Source organism: Lagopus leucura, unplaced genomic scaffold, assembly GCF_019238085.1.
Source record: "Lagopus leucura isolate 7727_CA_CO unplaced genomic scaffold, USGS_WTPT01 Super-Scaffold_100001, whole genome shotgun sequence".
In the NCBI taxonomy this organism is placed as follows: domain Eukaryota; kingdom Metazoa; phylum Chordata; class Aves; order Galliformes; family Phasianidae; genus Lagopus; species Lagopus leucura.
Genome location: NW_024962262.1, coordinates 67,453,916 through 67,474,073, shown reverse-complemented (window position 1 = coordinate 67,474,073; position 20,158 = coordinate 67,453,916). Strand labels below are relative to the sequence as shown.

The 20,158-nt window shown below is 38.9% G+C and overlaps 1 protein-coding gene across 1 annotated transcript in view; it reads left to right on the top strand.

Moving 5' to 3' along the window:
* The first annotated feature begins 372 nt into the window (after positions 1–372).
* MED14 (mediator complex subunit 14) overlaps positions 373–20,158 on the top strand; it is a 34,228-nt gene continuing 14,442 nt past the window's right edge. The window contains exons 1-14 of the mRNA XM_042867423.1: positions 373–554; positions 2,569–2,595; positions 8,311–8,416; positions 9,056–9,229; positions 9,851–9,980; positions 11,720–11,848; positions 12,209–12,316; positions 13,153–13,285; positions 13,826–13,976; positions 16,030–16,141; positions 16,812–16,937; positions 17,537–17,615; positions 19,160–19,319; positions 19,667–19,861. Of these exons, the coding sequence (XP_042723357.1) occupies positions 373–554; positions 2,569–2,595; positions 8,311–8,416; positions 9,056–9,229; positions 9,851–9,980; positions 11,720–11,848; positions 12,209–12,316; positions 13,153–13,285; positions 13,826–13,976; positions 16,030–16,141; positions 16,812–16,937; positions 17,537–17,615; positions 19,160–19,319; positions 19,667–19,861 (1,812 nt within the window). The remainder of the gene's footprint in view (positions 555–2,568; positions 2,596–8,310; positions 8,417–9,055; positions 9,230–9,850; positions 9,981–11,719; positions 11,849–12,208; positions 12,317–13,152; positions 13,286–13,825; positions 13,977–16,029; positions 16,142–16,811; positions 16,938–17,536; positions 17,616–19,159; positions 19,320–19,666; positions 19,862–20,158) is intronic.

Genomic DNA, 20,158 nt, shown 5'->3' with positions numbered 1-20,158 from the left:
CCCTCCCATGCAGCTCAGTCCTCGCAACCGCCTTGCAACCGCAGCGCCCGCGACGGCCACGGCCACCACGCATCCCCTCCCCCCGCGCTCGACTCTACCCCCCTGCTCCGCGCTACCTTCGGCTCTGCCGGAAAGGTTCTCTTTCCGGTCCGCCGCAGCTGTTCGCTTCCGGTCCCGTGCCCCCAACATGGCGGCAGCCCCTGCGCCCAGTGAGTTCTGAGCGCCGCTCGGCCCGTTCCCTGCCGCCGCCCGCCGCTGCCCGGCGTTCTCCTTGCGGGCCGAGCCGGGCCGTGTCCCGGCGCCGCCGGCGGAGTGCCGGCAGCCCCGGGCCGCTGAACCGCTCCCGCCTGGGGTTGAGGAGCCGCCGCCGCCATGGCGCCAGTGCAGCTGGAGAGCAACCAGCTGGTGCCGGCCGGCGGGGGCCCGGCGTCAGTCCCAGCCCCGCCGGCGCCCGGCGCGGTGACAGCCGCCGCCAGCCCCGGCTACCGGCTCAGCACTCTGATCGACTTTCTACTGCACCGGACTTACGCCGAGCTGACCGTGCTGGCAGATCTGTGAGTGCCCCCGGCCCCCTACCCGCCCTGGCTGTTCCCGAGTGTCTTCTCCCCGCCTGTGCCGCAGCCCGGCGTTGAGGAGGCTTCGCTGGGGCCTGACCCAGGGCCGAGTTGGAGCGTGGGGAGGTGGTTGCACTTTCCTTAGCTCCTGTCCCAACAAAAAGCCTCGTTCGTGTGGCTTTGCCTCTCCTCGGGTTGTGTTCCGGGGCTCGGTGAAAGCTAGTGAGTCCCCTGTCATAAAAAGAGGAAAAGGCTGGGGAATGGAAAGCAGATGGGTGAAAGTTGTTGTAGTCAGTGCTCAAGTTCAATGCCTGGTAGAAAGCCCACCTGTAGTGCTTGTAGTGGTGTCAAAATACATGACAATGAAAAGTGGAAAACTCTGGTGTTTTCAAGGGTTGCAACTCCTGAAGTTACCTACCTGGTCCTTAAATTACCACTTGAGTGCTTCCGAGGGAAAAATAAAAGACCATTATTTCACAATCTGTTGTGCTAAGTTTTTGCTTGAAATTGCAAGGGAAAAAAGAAGGCCAAGAAAAGCTTTCCAGAAAGCATTCTGTCTCTGAATAAATGTACACCTTTTTATTTGTTTAAACAAAGGTTCTTGGAGGGATCGTGTATTTTTTATGAAGTCACATATGGAGAAAATGGCAGGGGAAAGGCAAACATATTTTCCTGTAAAGCACCGCATCTGGAAAATATGCAAGCAGAGTTTTGCTTGACTTGAGGTTAAAAGCACTCAAACTCTAGAAAGGATAAGAAATTTTACTTTGTCTTGAGAAAACTTCCAAAATGCCAGTGAAAAGTCTTTGCTGTATGTTTATGATATCTATAGGCAGTAACTGATTTTGTAGATGTTCTTCTAGGAGCATTTGCCGGTGATGTCTTCGATGTTTGTTTTATGGTGTAGAACTGGTTCTTTAGATTTGAGTGTATAGTTGAGTATAAACTAAGATAAGTGGTGTGAAGAAGAAATGGAGGATGCTTTAGGTACTCTGATTCATCAAGTAAGATTTTAAGCTCTGTGGTGTCTCGTCTAAAAGTGGAGTGACTAGATTTTTCCACTGTATTTCTCCATAAAGGATGGATTTGGCTATTAAAAAGCCCAACTGGAAAGTATTCTTCTCCTTCCCTTCAACAGAGAGCTCTCGCTCCTTTACCAGCATCATGAATGAAAAATAACTTGGAAATGAAGTGCCATTAATAACTCTAGGACATTAGGGTTGACAGCCCCCTTTTTTTCTGCAGTAGTATCTGTTGTGCAGGTAGTTAATAAAGCTCTGGAGTATGACAGTTCTTCACTTCTAGATTATTGAAAGATAAACTCGTTTCAAGCAAATCAGAAACACCAAAGTTAATCTTGCAGTAGGTGTTCCATGATTGCTATTATGTATTAACTAACCCTTTTCATAAATATTTGATGGGAACAGGTGGTGATATTATATACCATGGCTGACTTAGCAGAAATCTTGAGATTTGAACATTCTTCATAGAATAATGATAAAATGCCTTATATTTGAAGGGCCCTTAAAGAACAACCAGTTCCACTCCCTGCTGTGGATGTTTCCCACTGGATCAGGCTGCCCAGGACCTCATCCAACCTGTCAGGATACTGAAGGCATTCAGGGCTGCAAGTGCACAGTGCTGGCTCGTGCCCAGTCTTTCGTCCTCCAAGCTTTTCAATTAACTTGACCAGTTCCAGCTTAACTGTCAGGTTCTGGCTGTTGTCCTGTGGTCCTGTTATACACCTGATTCTTCCTACTTCCCATACAGTACTCTGCCACCCCTGCAGCTTTAACTGGGCTGCTCTGTAGAGCTGTCAAACTACTTCCTTTATCAAACATGCAACTTCATTATATTTAGGAGACATTTACAATCAGGATTTTTGAAATGCTTTTTATAAGTATGTGGAAATTCTTGTAGTGGCCTGAAGATTACTAATAAGACTTTTCTTTATAGTGGTACGCAGCATAATGGAACAATGGATAACATGCTGTCTTTTTCCTTTTTATTATAGATTGCCAAGAAAGACTGATATGGAAAGGTGAGTTAAAATAAGACAGTCTGTAATACATGCTAAATACAAAACCTTGTTTAGGGTGTTAAGATTAATATAAAACTGTTTGAAAGGAATATTTTTCTCCTAATTTTAGATTTTCTGCAAGAAAATAAGCCTTATTTGTCTTACTGTCACTACGTAGTTTCAAGATTTTCTTCAGCATAGACAACAATATGTTTTTTTGTTGTTTTATATAGTTGTTGTTTGGGCTTTTTTTTTTTTTTGTACAGTTCAGTAACATGATGTTGCTGTTATATCAGGTGAAATCTGTTAAGGGCATTTTTCTCTTAATTACAATGGAACTTGAAGCAATGAAGTGACAGTACGTCTAATAGGAAAGGGAGCTAGAGGACCTAGATTCTAGTTAGCTTGTTGAATCTTGTTCAAAAGTAGTGGTTCAACAAGGTAAAGACTTTTTATCTACCTTTTTGTATTACCCATCTTTCTAATCGTACAGCACCATTTGATACCTGTATTTTTTACCTGTTTGGTGTGGTTTTGAAGTATGAAGGTTAATTGAAAACAAGTAACCAGAACAGGCTTTTTGGTTCATTTGTTCAATCCCCTTTCCTTCTCCCCTGGATGAAAGAATTTGATTTGTTTTTTTTTGTTTCTTTGAGTGAACTCTGAGATGTTGTTCTTTGTTATTTTGAATAAGCTTCATTTCTTTTGCTATTTGTGTTAACACCCTTATTGACCTAATTTTCTCTGAAGACATGTAACAGCTCTGTTATTCCTAAGGATGTGAAGAATGTTAATAAAGAATTCCGTGTAACAGGATGGTCGTTAGTTCAGTCATCTCACATCTTCTAAAATTCTCATAACCTGCTCTGAAATAATCAGAATTTCAGGAATTCATAACCTGGAATGGTTCCTTGCACATCTTTTTCCTTGCATATAATATTTTATATAGAAGAGCAGTCTATTTGCTTGTTAAATTGTCATGGAATCACCATAGAATTGTGGAATGGCCTGGGTTGAGAAGGACTGCAATGATCTAGTTTCAATCCCCTGCTGTATGCAGGGTTGCCAACCACCAGACCAATTTATTATCACTATATTTGCTGAAACAATGACATTCAGCTTGGGTCCTGAGCTCCCTCTTACTGGTGTGAGGGCTTCTCCCATCTACACATTGAGCATTTTGTGTCAAGCTGAAAACTGCTTTGCAGGGCACACCTGTTTGAAGCAACGTGTTAAATTCTAATGGAATACAGGTAAAGGAAAATAACACAGTCTTCAGTGCTTACCTAGAATCATAGGAGGGCCTGGGTTGAAAAGGACCACAATGATCATGTAGTTTCAACCCCCCTGCTACGTGCAGGGTCACCAGTCACTAGACCAGGCTGCCCAGAGCCACATCCAGCCTGGCCTTGAATGTGTCCACAGACAGGGGCATTCACAGCCACTTCAGGCAACCTGTTGCAGTGTGTCACTGTGTCCTGTAACTGAAAGCATCTTGATGTTAAATGTTCACATCCATGTTGAATTTGACTTATTTAGTTCTTCTTAATGAAGTGGCTTTATAGCTCCCGAGGACTCCTGTTAAGAAGTGTAGCTTATCCAGATTATTCTGTTGTGTTGGGTTTTTATGTTTTGGTTTGTTGTTTTACCAAGTTCAAGAGCTGCTGCGGCAACAGTAGTTGTGCTTGAAGCACTGTTTCCTGAAATTAGCCTAGCGACATGGTATATGTATTTGGGATGAGGATGTGATGGTGTTATCTTCTAAATAAAATAAATAAAAATCATATAGCATCTACTTTTTTTTTAATGGCGACAAGCTAAAGGATGCTGTAGGGAAAAAACTGATAGGAAATGATGAATCTTAATATGATGTTGCTTTGCAAAGAGAAGTCTTATTTATTCACATCATTGTCACTGATAGGAATAAACCACTTCCAATGTACTTTTGCAACGAGAAAGATAAGCAGTTGGATTAAAAAATGTAGTGTTAGTTCTGATGTAAAAGTAAAGCTGAATGTTGGGGGAATTCCAGGGGCTTTCTCACTGATAATGTTTGGTATCTTTTCTGTTATCCTCCACAATGGATTACAATGACTTTGCAAGGTTATATCTTCTGCTGTGGGGAAATGAATGGTAAAACTTTATACATGTCTTCCTTAAAAAACAGTCCTTGTTCTTACTCTTCCAACAACTATGTGAATGCATTGTTTTCCTAAAGGAAAGCAGTTTCTCCTGTTTTTGTTTGTGAAGCAGTCTGTTACTTCTTAAATCTGCAGCAAGGACTACCATCTAAACAGAAATTCAGAAGTGATGTAAAAATAGGTTATTCATAACTTCAACAGCAGTTATTTGAACAGCAATTATTACACATCTTTCTTGTGAAATATTCATTTCCATTTCTTGTTTATGACAAAATGGCTGCTAGTTCATTAATTTCATTGATACACATAATTTTGGTTTGCAGGGCACTTTGCAGATACCTGGTCCAAACCTCTGCCTCAAATGAAAGACATAGACTAAAATAAAAGTTGTTGGTTGTGCAAGGTCATACTCTGTTGAGTTTTAAGCATACCTTCATGATACATCTCTTGCAGTCTTTGTGGGCTACCTACTTCAGTCTTCAAACAACTTGTGTATTTCTTCTGTTTGCTTTTCTATTGTCAAACTGGTGTGTTTCACTGGTTCAGTTTGTGGCTGTTGTCCTTCATCCTTTTGCACTTCCAATAGGAGTCTCTTCCTGTCTTTGTATTTCTCCTTTTGATATTTCAAGACAGCAGTAGTATCACCCATGGCCGCCTCCTCTTAGGGGTAGGCAAACAACTGCTTCAGTTGTTCTTTGTATCTCATATGTTCCAACCGCTAACTTACTTCTGTGTGGCAAATATCTTTCTTGGCTAGAGAGTTTAAAAACTGGACATAGTGCTTCATATGCATTCAGACAGATGCTGACTCCACGTGAAGAAGTGTTTTCCTTGACTTAGGCAGTGGTCATGCTAATACGATTTGCTGTAATGACACATTGCTGATGTCTCTTCATTTGTCCACCAGGACCCTCAAATCCAGTTATGCATACTACTGCTACTTAATCCTCAGGCTGTGCTTTTATGTAAGGCTGTTTGGGTCCAGGTGCAGGACTTTGCATGTCGTTTTGCTTCATTGGGTTTCTGTCAACTAGTCTCTCCAGCCAGCTGAGGTTCCTTTGTTTTGTCCAGTTTGACATCACCTGCAAGCTTCCAAAGACTGCAGTCCTTCACCTCATGTCAGTTGTATATAGAGGTGTTTAATTGTATGAGTTGCCCCAGTACTGACCAGTAGGGAATGTGAGCAGTAATCTCTTTTAAGGAAGTTCAACTGGTAGCCAGTCAGCCTTTCATGTTTGGCACTGCAGCCTGTTTTTCATCTAGTTTGTAGTCCACTGGTCCCTTCTATATGTTACCAACCTGACTGCAAAGATACAGTGGGATGTCTTGTCAAAAGATGCTCAAAAGGCATCTTCTGTTCTCCCCTTGGTTATGGAGCTGGACAGCATATAGAAGGCAGTTGTGTTGATCAGGGATGATTTGTTCTTGGCAGATCTGTGCAGGCTTTTCCCAGGCCACTTTCATGTTTTTTTGTTTTCCTGGATGTAGCTTCTGGAAAGATTTTCTGCTTACTTCTTGTTAACTGAGCTTTGGCTCTCTGGCATGTAGGTTTGTCTTGAAGATGGGCATGTTGTTTGCCTTGTTTCCAGTCATTAAGACCTCTTATTGCTTTGGCCTTTTGGAAATGGTTTGAGTTACTTTGTGTTTTCAGAGATCAACTTCCTCAGCACCCTTGGATGCATCCCATCTGCTCTGATGGCTTTTTGTATGTCAGGTTTACTGAAATAGTCCCTAATTTGATGTTCTCCAACTGTAGCTGAGGGTTCACTCCCCTAAGCTCTACCACTAGGCTGAAGGATCTGAAATACCTGAGACCAGAACTTAACAATAGAGTATCTACTCAGTCCCACAGCTTTGTCTATGCCAGTTTTCTCTTGCACTGCTGAGCACTGGACTCATGTTTCCTTGGTCTTTTGCTGTTTATAGACCTGTAGTACAGAAGTTCTTCTTGTTGAACTTCATCCTTTGCTAGTTTTTCTTCTGAGTTCTAATTTTCTATGCTAGTCTCTGCATGCTTGAGCAATTTCTATGTATTGCCCTCTCCAACCGTCTTTGTATTTCCTTTTTGTATTCAGTTTGTTCATGGGTTTCCTGTTCAGTCAAGCTTTCTGCTCATCGGAACAGTCTTTGTTAGAAGCAAAGCTTGAATGATTCTTATTTATAATAAAGCTGAATTATTTTGAAGGGTTGTTTCTTAAGTGTGGTAATTCAAAAGCTTTTTAATGTGCTGTGCTTTGCTTTTATAGGCCTTGTAAATGTACTGTTTCAGTAAGTTTCATCTTCACTGAAGACTTTTTTTGTGCAGCCCAATGTTAAGTTCAGTGTCTATAACAAAGAGCAGAGGAACACAGCAACACTGAAAGACTCTTGGGTTCTTCAGAGAAGAGTAGATGGATGTGAATTCCCAGTGCAGTTGTGATTGAAGGTGACAGTCATGGTTATTGAAGCAGGATTTTGTCAATTAGAACTAACAGACTGCCTGTAACTGCATAAAGTAGTATTAATGAAGTAATTCCTGGAATACTCCTTTCAGTAATTTTCATTATTAAATTGCTGTGGGGTTTTTTTTCCTATTTTTTGTCTATCTTTGATTTCCAGCTATGGAAAAGCACTCTGAAATTTTCTTGCTATCATGTTTTTTGTCTCCACGAAATTTTGGTTGCTATAACTACTTCTATATTTTAGCTACTTCTATAGGGAATTTGTTTGAAACATTACTGACATTCTCAAGTCTCACTATAAATGTCTTCCAAACTCCGTTGTGTTTTTGTAAACCTTTAAAAGATTTTCCACATCTTACTTTGACAGTGTAGTAACTATCCTAGTAGAGCTGTCTATAGGCTGTATAGTACCTATAACAGCTTGTCTGCCACTTGAAGTTCTAACATCAGACTGTAGATTATTCTGGAATATATGCTGTGTAATGGGGGGAAATTATTGGCTTGATGCCCAAGCTCTTGGATGAGATTTGTAGTATGTAAGGCAGGAGACTGAGCCAGATGGTGTTAGTGGTGCTTCTGGCCCAAATACTCACCTGGTACAATCAGATTATGCTTTATGGATTGCATGGCAGGGTTTACCTCATTACACCAAGACTTTCAGCAGAAATAGGCTCTATCTGTGTTATGAGTGTGTATGTTACAGATTAGGCTCAGAAGGAGGTGCAAATTCTACTTGCTGGTAGCTAGTATCTGTTGTGGTGATGAATATGTGTTTTGTTCAGCTACGCTTGTTGCTTTCAACTTAAACATAAACCCTGGGGAAATCTTGGTAGTTCAATTGAGTTCACTAGTGAGTTGTTTCTCTTAAAATTAGTAGTTAATTCATGTGAGTGTGCTTTTCTGTTTCTCCAGACATTCTTGGTTAAAAATCCCTGTGCGTTGTTGGCATTCAGGTGCTTAAAATAGTGAGCACGGTCTTTTTTTTTTCCTGTGCTCTGTTTAAACAAGCAATCCATTAGTGATTGCCTACGTTAGCACAATTAAAAGTTCTGATAACTACTTATTTTCTTTAATGGCACACAGTTGAATTGCAGGTTTATTATGTGTCTGAGCACCAGCTTTATGTGTATTCTATTGTTTTTTTGTTTTTACAGAAAAATAGAAATAGTGCAGTTTGCAAGCCGTACTCGTCAGCTGTTTGTTCGTTTATTAGCCTTAGTCAAATGGGCCAACAATGCTGGAAAGGTGGAAAAATGTGCGGTAAGTTGGCAACAGAGTCAAGTATAAAACAATCTTTTATTAGCATGGGATTTTGGTACCATCTAATTTTTCATTAATATAGAAGTTTTAAAAAACCAGACCTGTATTTCACAGCAAATGGATGTTAAATGATAACCAGTTTCTTCCTATTGAGAAGTTAAACAGTTCTTAACAGTTCCCTAAAACTCCTCAGTTATTTAAAAAATAAAAAATTATGCATCCTTTCAAGAGTTCTTGAACAGGACAGAGAAGATGGTGATCTCAGTGTGTTAGTTCTTGCTGTAATTTTAGTTCTGTTCTTAGTTAAGTAAGAACAAAGCACAGTGTTGCAAACACCAAGATTTGAGTGACTGTAAACAAGTTAGGTTGGATTCCAGTAGCAGTCACCAGATACAGAGCTGTGAGGATACACATCCTCCACAGCACCAGAAGTGCATAGATTGAAAGTATCCTTGCATGTGAACGTTATGGCAGAGCACTCATTCTTTGTTTTATAGATGTGAGTCCTAGAACTGGAGGGAAGTGACAGAATCATCTCTGTCACATATTAGATGAGCTGGATATAAAGAACCAGTGGTTTGTGCATTTTTGACACGTTTTTTCTTTTTTCCTCTCCCCATCCCCCATTGTTCTCTACAGATGATATCAAGTTTTTTAGATCAGCAAGCCATTCTGTTTGTGGATACTGCTGATCGTCTGGCATCTCTAGCCAGAGATGCTTTGGTTCATGCTCGTCTACCTAGTTTTGCTATCCCGTATGCAATTGATGTTCTGACAACTGGATCGTACCCACGCCTGCCTACCTGCATTAGGGTAAATAATATTACAGTATTACTTGTTGTGGGGGGATCCCCATCAAATGCACGATAAAGAAACTAATTGCCTGATGCATGCAAATGGAAGTGTAGTTTGCTACAGACATAGTGCCAAGGCTGTGAAGTGTCAATTTCTGACAGGAGGCACTTCCTATTTGAGCAAGTTATCCTTTCCTAGTGAAGCATTCTCTCAGTTTCAACTAGCTCATCTCTGGAATGAATATAATAGTGAATCTTTGTTTGATACTTTTTGTTTCTACATGGTAAGCCGTCATACTAGAAAAATAGAGTACAAAAATAAGAATCAAACACCTGTTTTCTCAGAGATTTTGACTACAGCATACTGTATTTTGAGATGTAGTGAGCTACGTATGGCTATGTATGGCTGTTTTAATTTGTCCAAGTTGAGCAGTTTTATTTACTGATCAGGCTCAGGCAAGTTGTAAGTAACTAGAAAAGAAAAATTGAATGCCAGATTAAAACAATCAAATATTGCGGTGGTCTGTGTAATTGTATTTGCAGACTTCTGGTCTGGTTCGTTTTTGTCATTGCTACTGGCAATGTATGAGATGTGTTTGAGATGTATAGATTATTTTTTTTTTAATATTTATTTTAACAGGATAAAATAATCCCTCCTGACCCGATTACAAAAAGTGAAAAGCAAACCACCCTTCATCAGCTGAACCAGATTCTTCGACATCGTTTAGTGACTACAGATCTCCCTCCCCAGCTGGCAAATCTTACAGTTGGTAAGAACTTGAGTCACTTTTTGAAGAACAGTTTATTGAGACTGACTTAGTCGTTACCTTAGTGCTTAAAAACAAAGCCAAAAGATAACTTAAGCGAGATCATTAGATAGGCTTAATCTGGTAAGATTGGAGTTCTGTTTCTCTTAGACATCGAATTATCTTTTTCTCTTTTGAAAAATGAAGATAGTAATAATCTTGCTGGAATAACTTTCAGATAGAAATCCTGTGCAGGTAGTGGTAAAATGGTGTAGAGACTGTCTTGATCTTTCAGCAAGTGTACTATGAAAAGTTCTGCCCTTCTTTCGAGATGGAAGTGCTCAATGCCTGGTCCATGTTAGGCCATGCAATTCAACTGCTTTTTCTTACATTAATTTAAAAATTCAATTTAATTAAACTATTTGGTATTTCTCCTAGAAACTCTTTGAATTTTAACTTAAGCACATTAATGTTGCTTTTTTTTTTTGTCTGTATTAATGTTCATCTTCGTGAATTAAATCTGTTGATGTTTGTGCACACATTGTATTCTGTGGCTGATTGCAATACCAGATCTCTAAATTATAGAGATCTCTTTTCATTTAGTCCAAGTACAGGTTGATGCTGTGATGTTTTTTTTGTTGTTTCTACAGAAAGGGTGGTTATAAACTAGATTATGGCAGAATTGCAAAAAATGGACCTGAAATGGGCCTAGTCTGTGCTTCTGACTGAGACAAAGTTAGCCTTGTATAAATTATATCCCCTAGATCTATAGTGAAGATACTTCTGAAAATTGGTAGAAGTAGTTTTCACTGATCCCTTTCCAAACACTTCAATGTCACTACTAGAGCCATTTTTTATCTTAATGATGTGTAAATGAATTTTTATCTGAGTCACGAGGTTTTTCAGTTAACTAAACATTTCAATATTAATTTCTGGTTTGAATTTGATTTCTTTTAAGAGCGTATCTGGGATGCTTTTTAATATGCAAGTTTAAGTTAAAATCATTAGAATTTCTATAGGAATATTTCTAAATATCAAGAATTGTAAAGATGTCTATATGGCGTAGTTGGTAGTTGATTGAGAAGATTGACCCACACTTCTTAGTAAGAACTTGTACTTTATTGTCTGCTTTGTTTTTCGCTTCGTTTAGGACCTTTCTTATATAGTTTTGGCTGCCTCTGTTCCCATGATAGCTATACTCACAAAAATGTAAGGATGTATATGTCAATTACATAAACAATGTACAGAATCTTTGCTTATGAGAATAAATGTGAAGGATGCGAAAGCGCGTTACTTCCGCATGAAAATGGAGTTAAAATATTTTAATGTTAAACAAATGGTTTGCTGTGAAATATGTTTCCAGTGCTAGATTTTAGCCTAGGCTTCCTGTCTGCAAACCTCTTCTGGATTCTTCCTTGAATATAGCAACAGATTGGAAAATTTAAGCCAGACATATTGTTTGTGTAATCTCAGATATTAGAAGTCAGCTCAGTGCAACTTTGTGTTAAAGCAATACAAATGCTGACAAATTATTGTGACAAAATTACTGCTATGCAAGTCAGTTGGGGACTTCTGTCCATGCTGCTTATTGGCACTAGTGTTGATGCATAAGCAGCTCTTGAAACTTCAGAATTGAACATAAACACATGCAGCAGAACAGAGTCTGTAGGGAAGTAATTCATTGAGACCGCCAGGAACTACTGCACTGGTAATATCAGGCATCATATGAGACTGAGTGAAATAAAATATTTTTTCTTCCTTAGCCAATGGTCGTGTGAAGTTCCGAGTTGAGGGGGAGTTTGAGGCCACCTTGACAGTGATGGGTGATGACCCTGACATCCCCTGGCGCCTTCTCAAACTGGAAATTTTGGTTGAAGACAAGGAAACTGGAGGTAATAAATACAGAAAACAAAGTTTACACATTCATTTTAACATTATTTTTCTGTGGTGTTGCGTAAGTCTTGTTTATGCAGAGTCTTTTGCATATCACAACCTGAGATAACAAAGCTACATATACACATCCAATTTTTACCTTACTCTGTATACTTCAGATACCTTATCTGTGGTAGTCTATGGCAGTATAATAGACTTACTGAAATTTCCATGGTAAATGAAGAATTGTGTTATGTTGTTAGAAATTCAAGTGTTGAAGTTTCTTGGTACGGTTATCTTTTAATATTTATTTATTTCATTATTTATTCAAATGCCCATTTTCATGGTATCTAATGTGAATGGTTTTTAATTTATGAAAGATGGTCGAGCCTTGGTTCACAGTATGCAGATCAACTTCATCCATCAGTTAGTCCAGTCACGGCTGTTTGCTGATGAGAAGCCACTTCAGGACATGTACAACTGTCTGCGTATCCTTCTGAAAGTTCCTTCTGAATAAGCCGTGTAATTTAATCTTGCTCTTTTTAGTAGGTGGAGACCAAAAAATGTGACTTCCCTATTAAGCTAAGGGAAAATGCCTGGAAGAAGAGTAAAAACGATGGAGACGGTTAAGCTCATTTGCTAGCTGTAAAATTTCATTTTACATACTTGATCAACAAACGTAAAGATGAAGTACTTGAGACAGCAGGCTGTATGGTAAGGCAGTGAAGCAGCATACTGATTGTGGAAATAGAATAGGATGCTGACTTGAAAGATACAGGAGCTTACAATTATTACTGTAGAACCATAGTAAAATGATGGTGTTAACTGTACAGTATGTTAACTGTGTTGCACCTGTATCAATAATGAAATGGGATATAGCTTGTACAGAAAACCAGTGCAGTGACTTTGTATGTGCAAGGGACAAATTACTTGACACTATGAAATAATTTTCAATGAAATAGTTTCTGCAGGACCAAACACATTTATGTTACTAATGGGTGATCGTGAAAGATGGGCTTAATTGTAATCGTAGGGTGAACTGAATTTCTTTTAATAATCTTCTTTTTGAAAAAAAAAACATGATTGGAGTTGAAATCTCTGAACTACAGCTACTGTGATGCTCTTGCCTAACAACCTGTCCTAGGTTATAAAAAAAAAAACCAACAAACTTGTGGAAATAGTTGATGCTGATTACATACATTTATCTCTAGATTAGTACATGAGCTTGTTCTCAGACAGCATCGTGCCTGACTTTCATGGCAGTGGACTTGCATAGTGAACGCAGTCTTTGGATGTCTTCTCTTTCCTTAACTCTCTTCCTCAGACTCCTTCTGCCTAGCACTTCAGTTGGAAGTCCTGCATTCACAAACACTAATGCTGATTCGGGAGCGCTGGGGTGACCTAGTGCAAGTGGAGCGATATCATGCAGGGAAGTGCCTTTCGCTCTCTGTGTGGAAGTAAGTTGATTTTAAAAAGCTGTTAAACTTCATAAATGAAACAGTAGGAGCTTTTTCATTTCCTAAATTTGAGCCGGAATTTTCAGAACTGTATTTTCTTTTTGAGCTGGAATTCCAAGATTCCTGAACGCATCTCTTGTGAAGAAGTGAGTGATGTACATTCATGTACATAAAAGCAGTGGATGTAATCATAAAATCAGCTCATTTTCCTGAATATCTAAATAAACAGACAATTTGTCAGTCTTTCACCATGCCTATTGCTTGACTTAAACTAGATAGAATTAAAAAAAAAAAAAACTGATCCAAATGCTCTTCTGACTCCCATGTTGAGTTTGCAGCCATCTAAAACTCCTTGTGTGGACATAGTTTACTAATGTTTCTTCATTTAAAGATTAAACTAAATGTTTTATTCAGTTCAGCTTACACAATATAACTTTTATACAGAGCTCTCAGAATTAAGAATTAGCTGCTGAAAAGCATTTTTTTCTGCTATTTCAATTAATAGCAGAATAGTGTTTTAATTTTTCCCTTTGTTTTAAGCCAACAGGTGCTTGGCAGGAAAACAGGGACTGCTTCTGTTCATAAAGTCACTATTAAGATTGACGAGACTGATGTCTCAAAACCCTTGCAAATATCCCATGAACCTCCACTGCCAGCCTGTGATTCCAAATTGATGGAAAGAGCCATGAAGGTAAAAGTTTGCTTTGTAAGAAGCATCTACTTCTGTAAATCAGCAACTTAAAAATATTTGTTTTGCTTTGATTCTGTTCAAAGAGCAGTACTATGACTTATGCTAACCTGTCACTGTAGATCACAGGGTGTTAATGTTGAGACCATAAATTGTTGTTACAAATTAGTGGTCTTGACTTTTGTCTTTAGCATTACACCTACTTTTCAGTGCTTTATATACCACTTATGATGACAGAATGTCGGGGCTATGGAGGGCACCAGTGAAGCTTCAGTTTTATTTAGTGCTTGGCTTGAAATATTTTACAAAGAGCTGTTACAAGGAGCTTCCCTTTTCCATCTTGAAGATGCTGTGCAACCTCCCTATAAAAATCAGCTTCCACACGTGACTTGAGCTGACCACCCAGCAGCATTATTCAGTTTGGAAAATATTGCATTATGATTGGAAAATGCTGTACAAAAGAGTCAATGTAGTTTGCTTGTTACAAGGGTTATGCAAAACTTGATTTTACATGATGACCAATGAGGCCATTGTAAATTTGAGATCTATCGAAGTTAATGCTCGCCCCCTTTCATTCTCTGTGCTTAGAGATTTTACTGGCTTTGCTGTTCTGCTGTTTTATAATTACAGCTAACGTTGTTCTGGCTGTCTTTTTGTGTTTAAGATACTATACAATACTGGCACAAACAGGTAGATTTGTCTGAGAGGATTGTTATACATTAGTGTACTGAAAATTTGATGTAGTTGTGGAAGTCACAGTAAATTGTTTGTGAAGTCTGTGTAACTGATAGCAGCTGCTGAACTGAGATACTCCTGTGAATGTTTAAATGCTTGATTTTAAGGCCTTGTCTTGGAAAGCTAATCTTACAGGACAAAGTTGTTCTGGTATACATGAAGGTAGGTACTGATATTTTATATGCTTCTGTGCTGGAATAAATCTATTCTGCATTTATCTCTTATGCAAGAGTAGAATTTGGGTTCAATTTACCTTGAGCAGTTTTCAGAGCAACGTAATATTAAGAAGAAGGTTTTGTGGTAAACTGTGGCTTTGCTTAGGCAAAATATGTAGGTAAAATAACTGTAAAGTGAATAGATGTAAGTGTAAATGCTTCAATTTAGGTTGCACAAGTCATTTAAAGCAAATATGAGTTGGAGATGTAAACTTCAGCGCTGCCAATAGACAGGTACTCTTGGGTTCAGTAGGGTTGCTCATGTTCACAATCTGCCTCTTCACCTCACTATATTGTCACTCCTTCTAGCAAGACTAAAATGAGTATGTTATGTTTCATTCTACAGCTGCGTGTGCATTTGGGCCATGAAATGTGGTCCAAGCGCTGGAGCACCTCTCCCACAAAGAGAGGCTAAGAGGTCTGGGATTGTTCAGCCTGCAGAAGAGAAGGCTTCAGGGAGACCTTAGAGCAGCCTTCCAGTACCTAAAGAGAACCTGAAGGGAAGATGGAGAGGGGCTTTTTACCAGGAAGTATAGTAACAGGACAAGGGCTAATGATATTAAATGTAAAGAGGGTAGATTTAGATTAAGTATTGGGAAGAAATTCCTCACAGTGAGGGTGGTGACCTGGACCAGGTTACCTGGAGAAGCTATGGATGACCCGTCCCTGGAGGCATTCGAGGCCAGGTGGGGCCCTGGGCAGCCTGATCTAGAGAAAATTGTCCCTGCCCATGGCAGAGTGGTTGTAAGGAGATGGTCTTTAAGGTCCTTTAAGCCCAAACCATTCTATGATTTGTGTAGAAGTATTCATATGCTAATTGTTTTGTTTATTTTTCCGTAGCTTAAGCTTGTTATGAACAGGTGCACGCTGAGCTGGAAAATACTCCAGCCTTGATCTAGAACAAGTAGATCTGCATAGGGACTGATGACTCTGTGTTTGTTGTATTTTGTAGTGAAACAAATACTCAGGTTAATAACGCTTTTGGTTCACCAAAGTTCTCAGCAGATGAATTCCAAAGTGATCATTATTTTATTAAGCTTTGATTTTGTGTGCTAGGGCATAAAGCCCATGTGTCAGATTTGACATTGCTTGGAACTTCTTTCCAGATTGACCATCTATCAATAGAAAAACTCCTAATAGACAGTGTCCATGCGAGATCTCATCAAAAACTCCAGGAGCTGAAAGCCATTCTGAAGAGTTACAATGTTAATGACAATTGTACGTGTTTTCTACCAAAACGTGCTTGAAATCTTTCTCCTTTTATCCCTAGGAATGCTTTCTGTTTTTCTCGTTGTTTCTTGTCTCTCATTAATTTGAACAAAAAAAATATGAATTAAAAAAATGTAGGGCAGTATGTTCAATATTAAAAAGGTCTAGCTTTAAATTATTCTGCATGGCTAATTAAAATACTCAGTGATATCTATCTGTAAATGTGATGTAATAGCTGAAGTTGCTAGAGTATTATGCTGTGGAAGGGTTAGAAGTTGTCTACTATAAAACTAGCTTGGAGCTGAAAGCAAATCTTCCAGTGTATTAAACTGACTTTGGGTGAGGCTTCAGCTGCTGGTGAAACTGAGATTCAAATCGAGCTTACAGTCTTGAAGCAGTGAGATAAAAAGTATTCATGTTGGTTTTTTTATTTAGTTTGGCTTTTCTGCTTGGCTTATTATAAGCAGTTTTCATGAAGAAATTACTGTATTCAGTTTCCTTTTCATCTCGAGCTTAATAATGTGCAAATGCTTATACTGAATTCAGAACTACTGCAAGTTAAAAAATTTTCCTGTTAAAAACAAACATGTTTGGAGATCATAATGGGCTGAACTTTAACATGATGAACTTGAATTCTGTGGCTAATTATTAACTTTTTTTTTTTTTTTTTTTAACGTAGCATTCATTGAGACAGCTCTTCCAACTCTTGTAATTCCAATTTTGGAGCCATGTGGTCGATCAGAGTGTCTGCATGTTTTTGTTGATCTCCATTCTGGAATGTTTCAATTGATGCTCTATGGCGTTGGTAAGTAGGTAAAACAAAGTAGGGTTACAAGATATCAAATACAGCCTGTATTATGAGGTTATTCTGTGTGAACAGTTCTGTCAAGTCTTTGAAATTCTGGAAGTGTGGGTTAAGTTGATGAAGCTGTGTGTTGAGTGATCTAGATATTTTACTTGAATGTGATTAGATAAGCGGATCTTCGTGTTTATGATACACAGTTCAGCATATCTTATGAGAAGAAATGACTATATATTGTTAGATATCATTTGCAATTCATTTTCTTTAGGGCTTATGTTCCCTAGGCAGAGCTGGTAATGATTCAAGTCATTTCATGTGGATGTGATTGACCTTAAATATTTTGAGATATTTTTCAAGTCTAACTTAGCGTTTCAGATTTCTCTCTTTCTGTGCTTGTTTTGTTTTTGTTTTTAGGTAAAGTTAATTCTTTTGGCTTTTTTGCCTAAGAACATACTACTTTGGTTCCACAAGCATTATGGATCATTTGTTTTGTGTCTTAATTGTAGTTGTTAAATTAAACAAAACACTTTCATTAGAAGATCAAAAGCTTACTGTTTTAAGAGCAGTTGTTAAGAGTATTTATTCACTTGATATTCTTACAGATCAAGTGACACTGGATGACATAGAGAAGTGTGTTAATGATGATATGAAGCGGATCATTCCTTGGCTCCAGCAGCTTAAGTGAGAGACTTGAGTAATTCATTTAGTTACTATAGAAGGAGTTACCATGTTTGCATTTTGGATGTTTGTACTTGCTTGGCTTTGTGTACTTTTTCTGTGTCCTAAGCAACTTTGAGTATTTGTTGCCTCCTTTAAATGAGTGGAGAAAATTTTTGCAGGGTGATGATTGCACAGTCTGCCTTTAGTTTGCCTTCTTGCACATAGCCTCAGGTGTTGCTTGCTTGCACACTCTGCGTAAAGTCTTCTCACTTCATCAGGAGCAAACCACTTGCTTCCTGAGGATCTCATTTTGTGTCCATGCTCATTTTCCTTCTCCTTTATTCCATTTTGTTTCTACGGCTGAATTCTTCTTGTTTCTCAGGAAGAGCAATTTCCCTTTTCACAACACAAAGGGAAAGCCAGGAAGTGACCTAGAATGATTTAAATAATATGTTTATCTTCTAATATTTCTGCCCTGGCAGAAGTATTGAACTTCATATCTTTGCTCTTTAGAGCCCTGAGATTTAGGCGCAAGATACGTTTTGCTCTCCCATAAGAGGTTGTAGCAAATAATACAAATACAACTTACACCCACAGAAAAACCAAATTCCACCTGCTCTTTCTTTTTGGAAATTCCCAGTACTCTGAGCTAATTGCAGAGTGAAGCCTCCATTTGGGGGATTTTGTTTCTAAAAGAGGCATGATGACGCATGAAGCACTGGCACCCTGGAGAAACTAATCAACCTCCCTTTGTCATAAATAATGTGCTCAAGATAATGGTTTGGGTAGTGCTGTTGTTTCAGAGTAAGCTAGACAGTCCTTTAAAGTGTCTTTTTGGACAATTAATCTCAGATGTTTCTGTGAGAATAAAGATGGTGCATCCTGTTGGACAGACATTGAACAGCCACGCTTTTCACTGCTGCTCTCAGTTGAAGTTTGACTGAGAAACCACGCCATGCATTGCTTCCCTCCTTCAAGCCTAGGTTGGCTTTCTGGTCTTGCCACCATAGCTGAAATCAATCTGAGTAGACTCAAGTTTAATTCCATGCATCAGAATAAGTTTGTTTGTCTTGCTGGGGTTCTTTACTTCCAAACTTATTCCGTGGAATTAGGTTGTTTATAATGTGATCAAGAGTGATATAAATCCATTTTAGGTGACCTTCTTACTGTCTTGTTCATCAGCACGCGGGAGCAAAGATTTCTTTTTTCTATATCCAAAATAACTGGAGATTCTAAATCATATAATGTGCTTGTTTTATATCTTGTTTATTCTTTTTATATTGCAATTTTATATTGGAATATAAATATATATTTATATTCATTCAATAAGTAATTTCAAGGCTTTTCTTCGTAAACTAGCAGCTATCTGTGTCCCAAGCTGAAAGAAGTACGTAAATATAGCAATAAGGAAATACAAACTCAGCAGGAAAAAAAAAAATCTGTTTAACTGTGTGTAGCTTGTGCAGCAGTATTAGATGTTGTTTTAGATTATGGATGGCTCCTAGTGTGACACTAAAATAATTTAAAACAGTCTCAAAGTACTAATGCCTTTATTTCAATGCAAGGTTCTGGCTTGGACAGCAACGTTGCAAACAGTCAATAAAGCATCTGCCTACAGTGAGCAGTGAAACACTTCAGCTAGCTAATCATGCTAGCCATCCAGTGGGAAACCTTTCCAAACACAAATTGTTTATCAAACTCACTCGTCTTCCACAGTACTACATTGTAAGTATCTGAAAAATACTTCTTATCTTCTCTCCTCAGGCAATTTGTAATGGGAACTCTAAGATTAGGAAGAAAGTTAATTGCTGTAATCCTTGTGGGTTTGTTAGGCAGTCAGGCTCATAAAGAGGAGGGGGACATAAACATTTGCTACTCAGCAGCCCTCATGTTCTCTTTATATTCCTGAAATTCTAGTCTTTCTCTTCTTGGATCCCTTTCGTAGCCACCATATTAGTATCTTAAAAAAGAGGGCTGTGTTTTCCTGCAGAAACTGGGGGAAGAATAGAAACTGATGTAGGCATAACCTCAATTGATGGTCTTGTTGATTTTGTTATTTTGTTTTAATGCAGGTTGTAGAGATGTTCGATGTTCCTGGCAACCCCACAGAACTAGAGTACAAGTACTACTTCCTCTCAGTGAGCTATGCTGAAGGAGATGACAACCCTGCTACTGCACTTCTGTTACAGCAGTTCAAGCCAAACATTGAAGAGTTGGTACTAGACACAAAAAGTGGGAAACAAATGAAAAGTGGTGTCAAGCGCAAGGTATGCATTTCAAAAGCCTTCAGGCTCGTTCTAAAGAGTGGAAGCCAAACACACGTTCTTAGCATCATTACCAGCTTTAGTGCAGCTGTTTCAAAGTTTGTGTGGCTGACAGCTTACACTGAGGCTTAGTACTCAGGGCTGCTTCCCCAGGGAGTTACGGGGAAACTATTTTCCAACAGTTATCGTCTTTGAATTCATGCCAAGCCTTCTTAGTTGGTCTAAAAGAAAGCCAAGGGAGAGCACTGTACAGAGGTAGTTAGCATAGCTTGTATTAGCAAAGCACTGCTGTCAGCATGA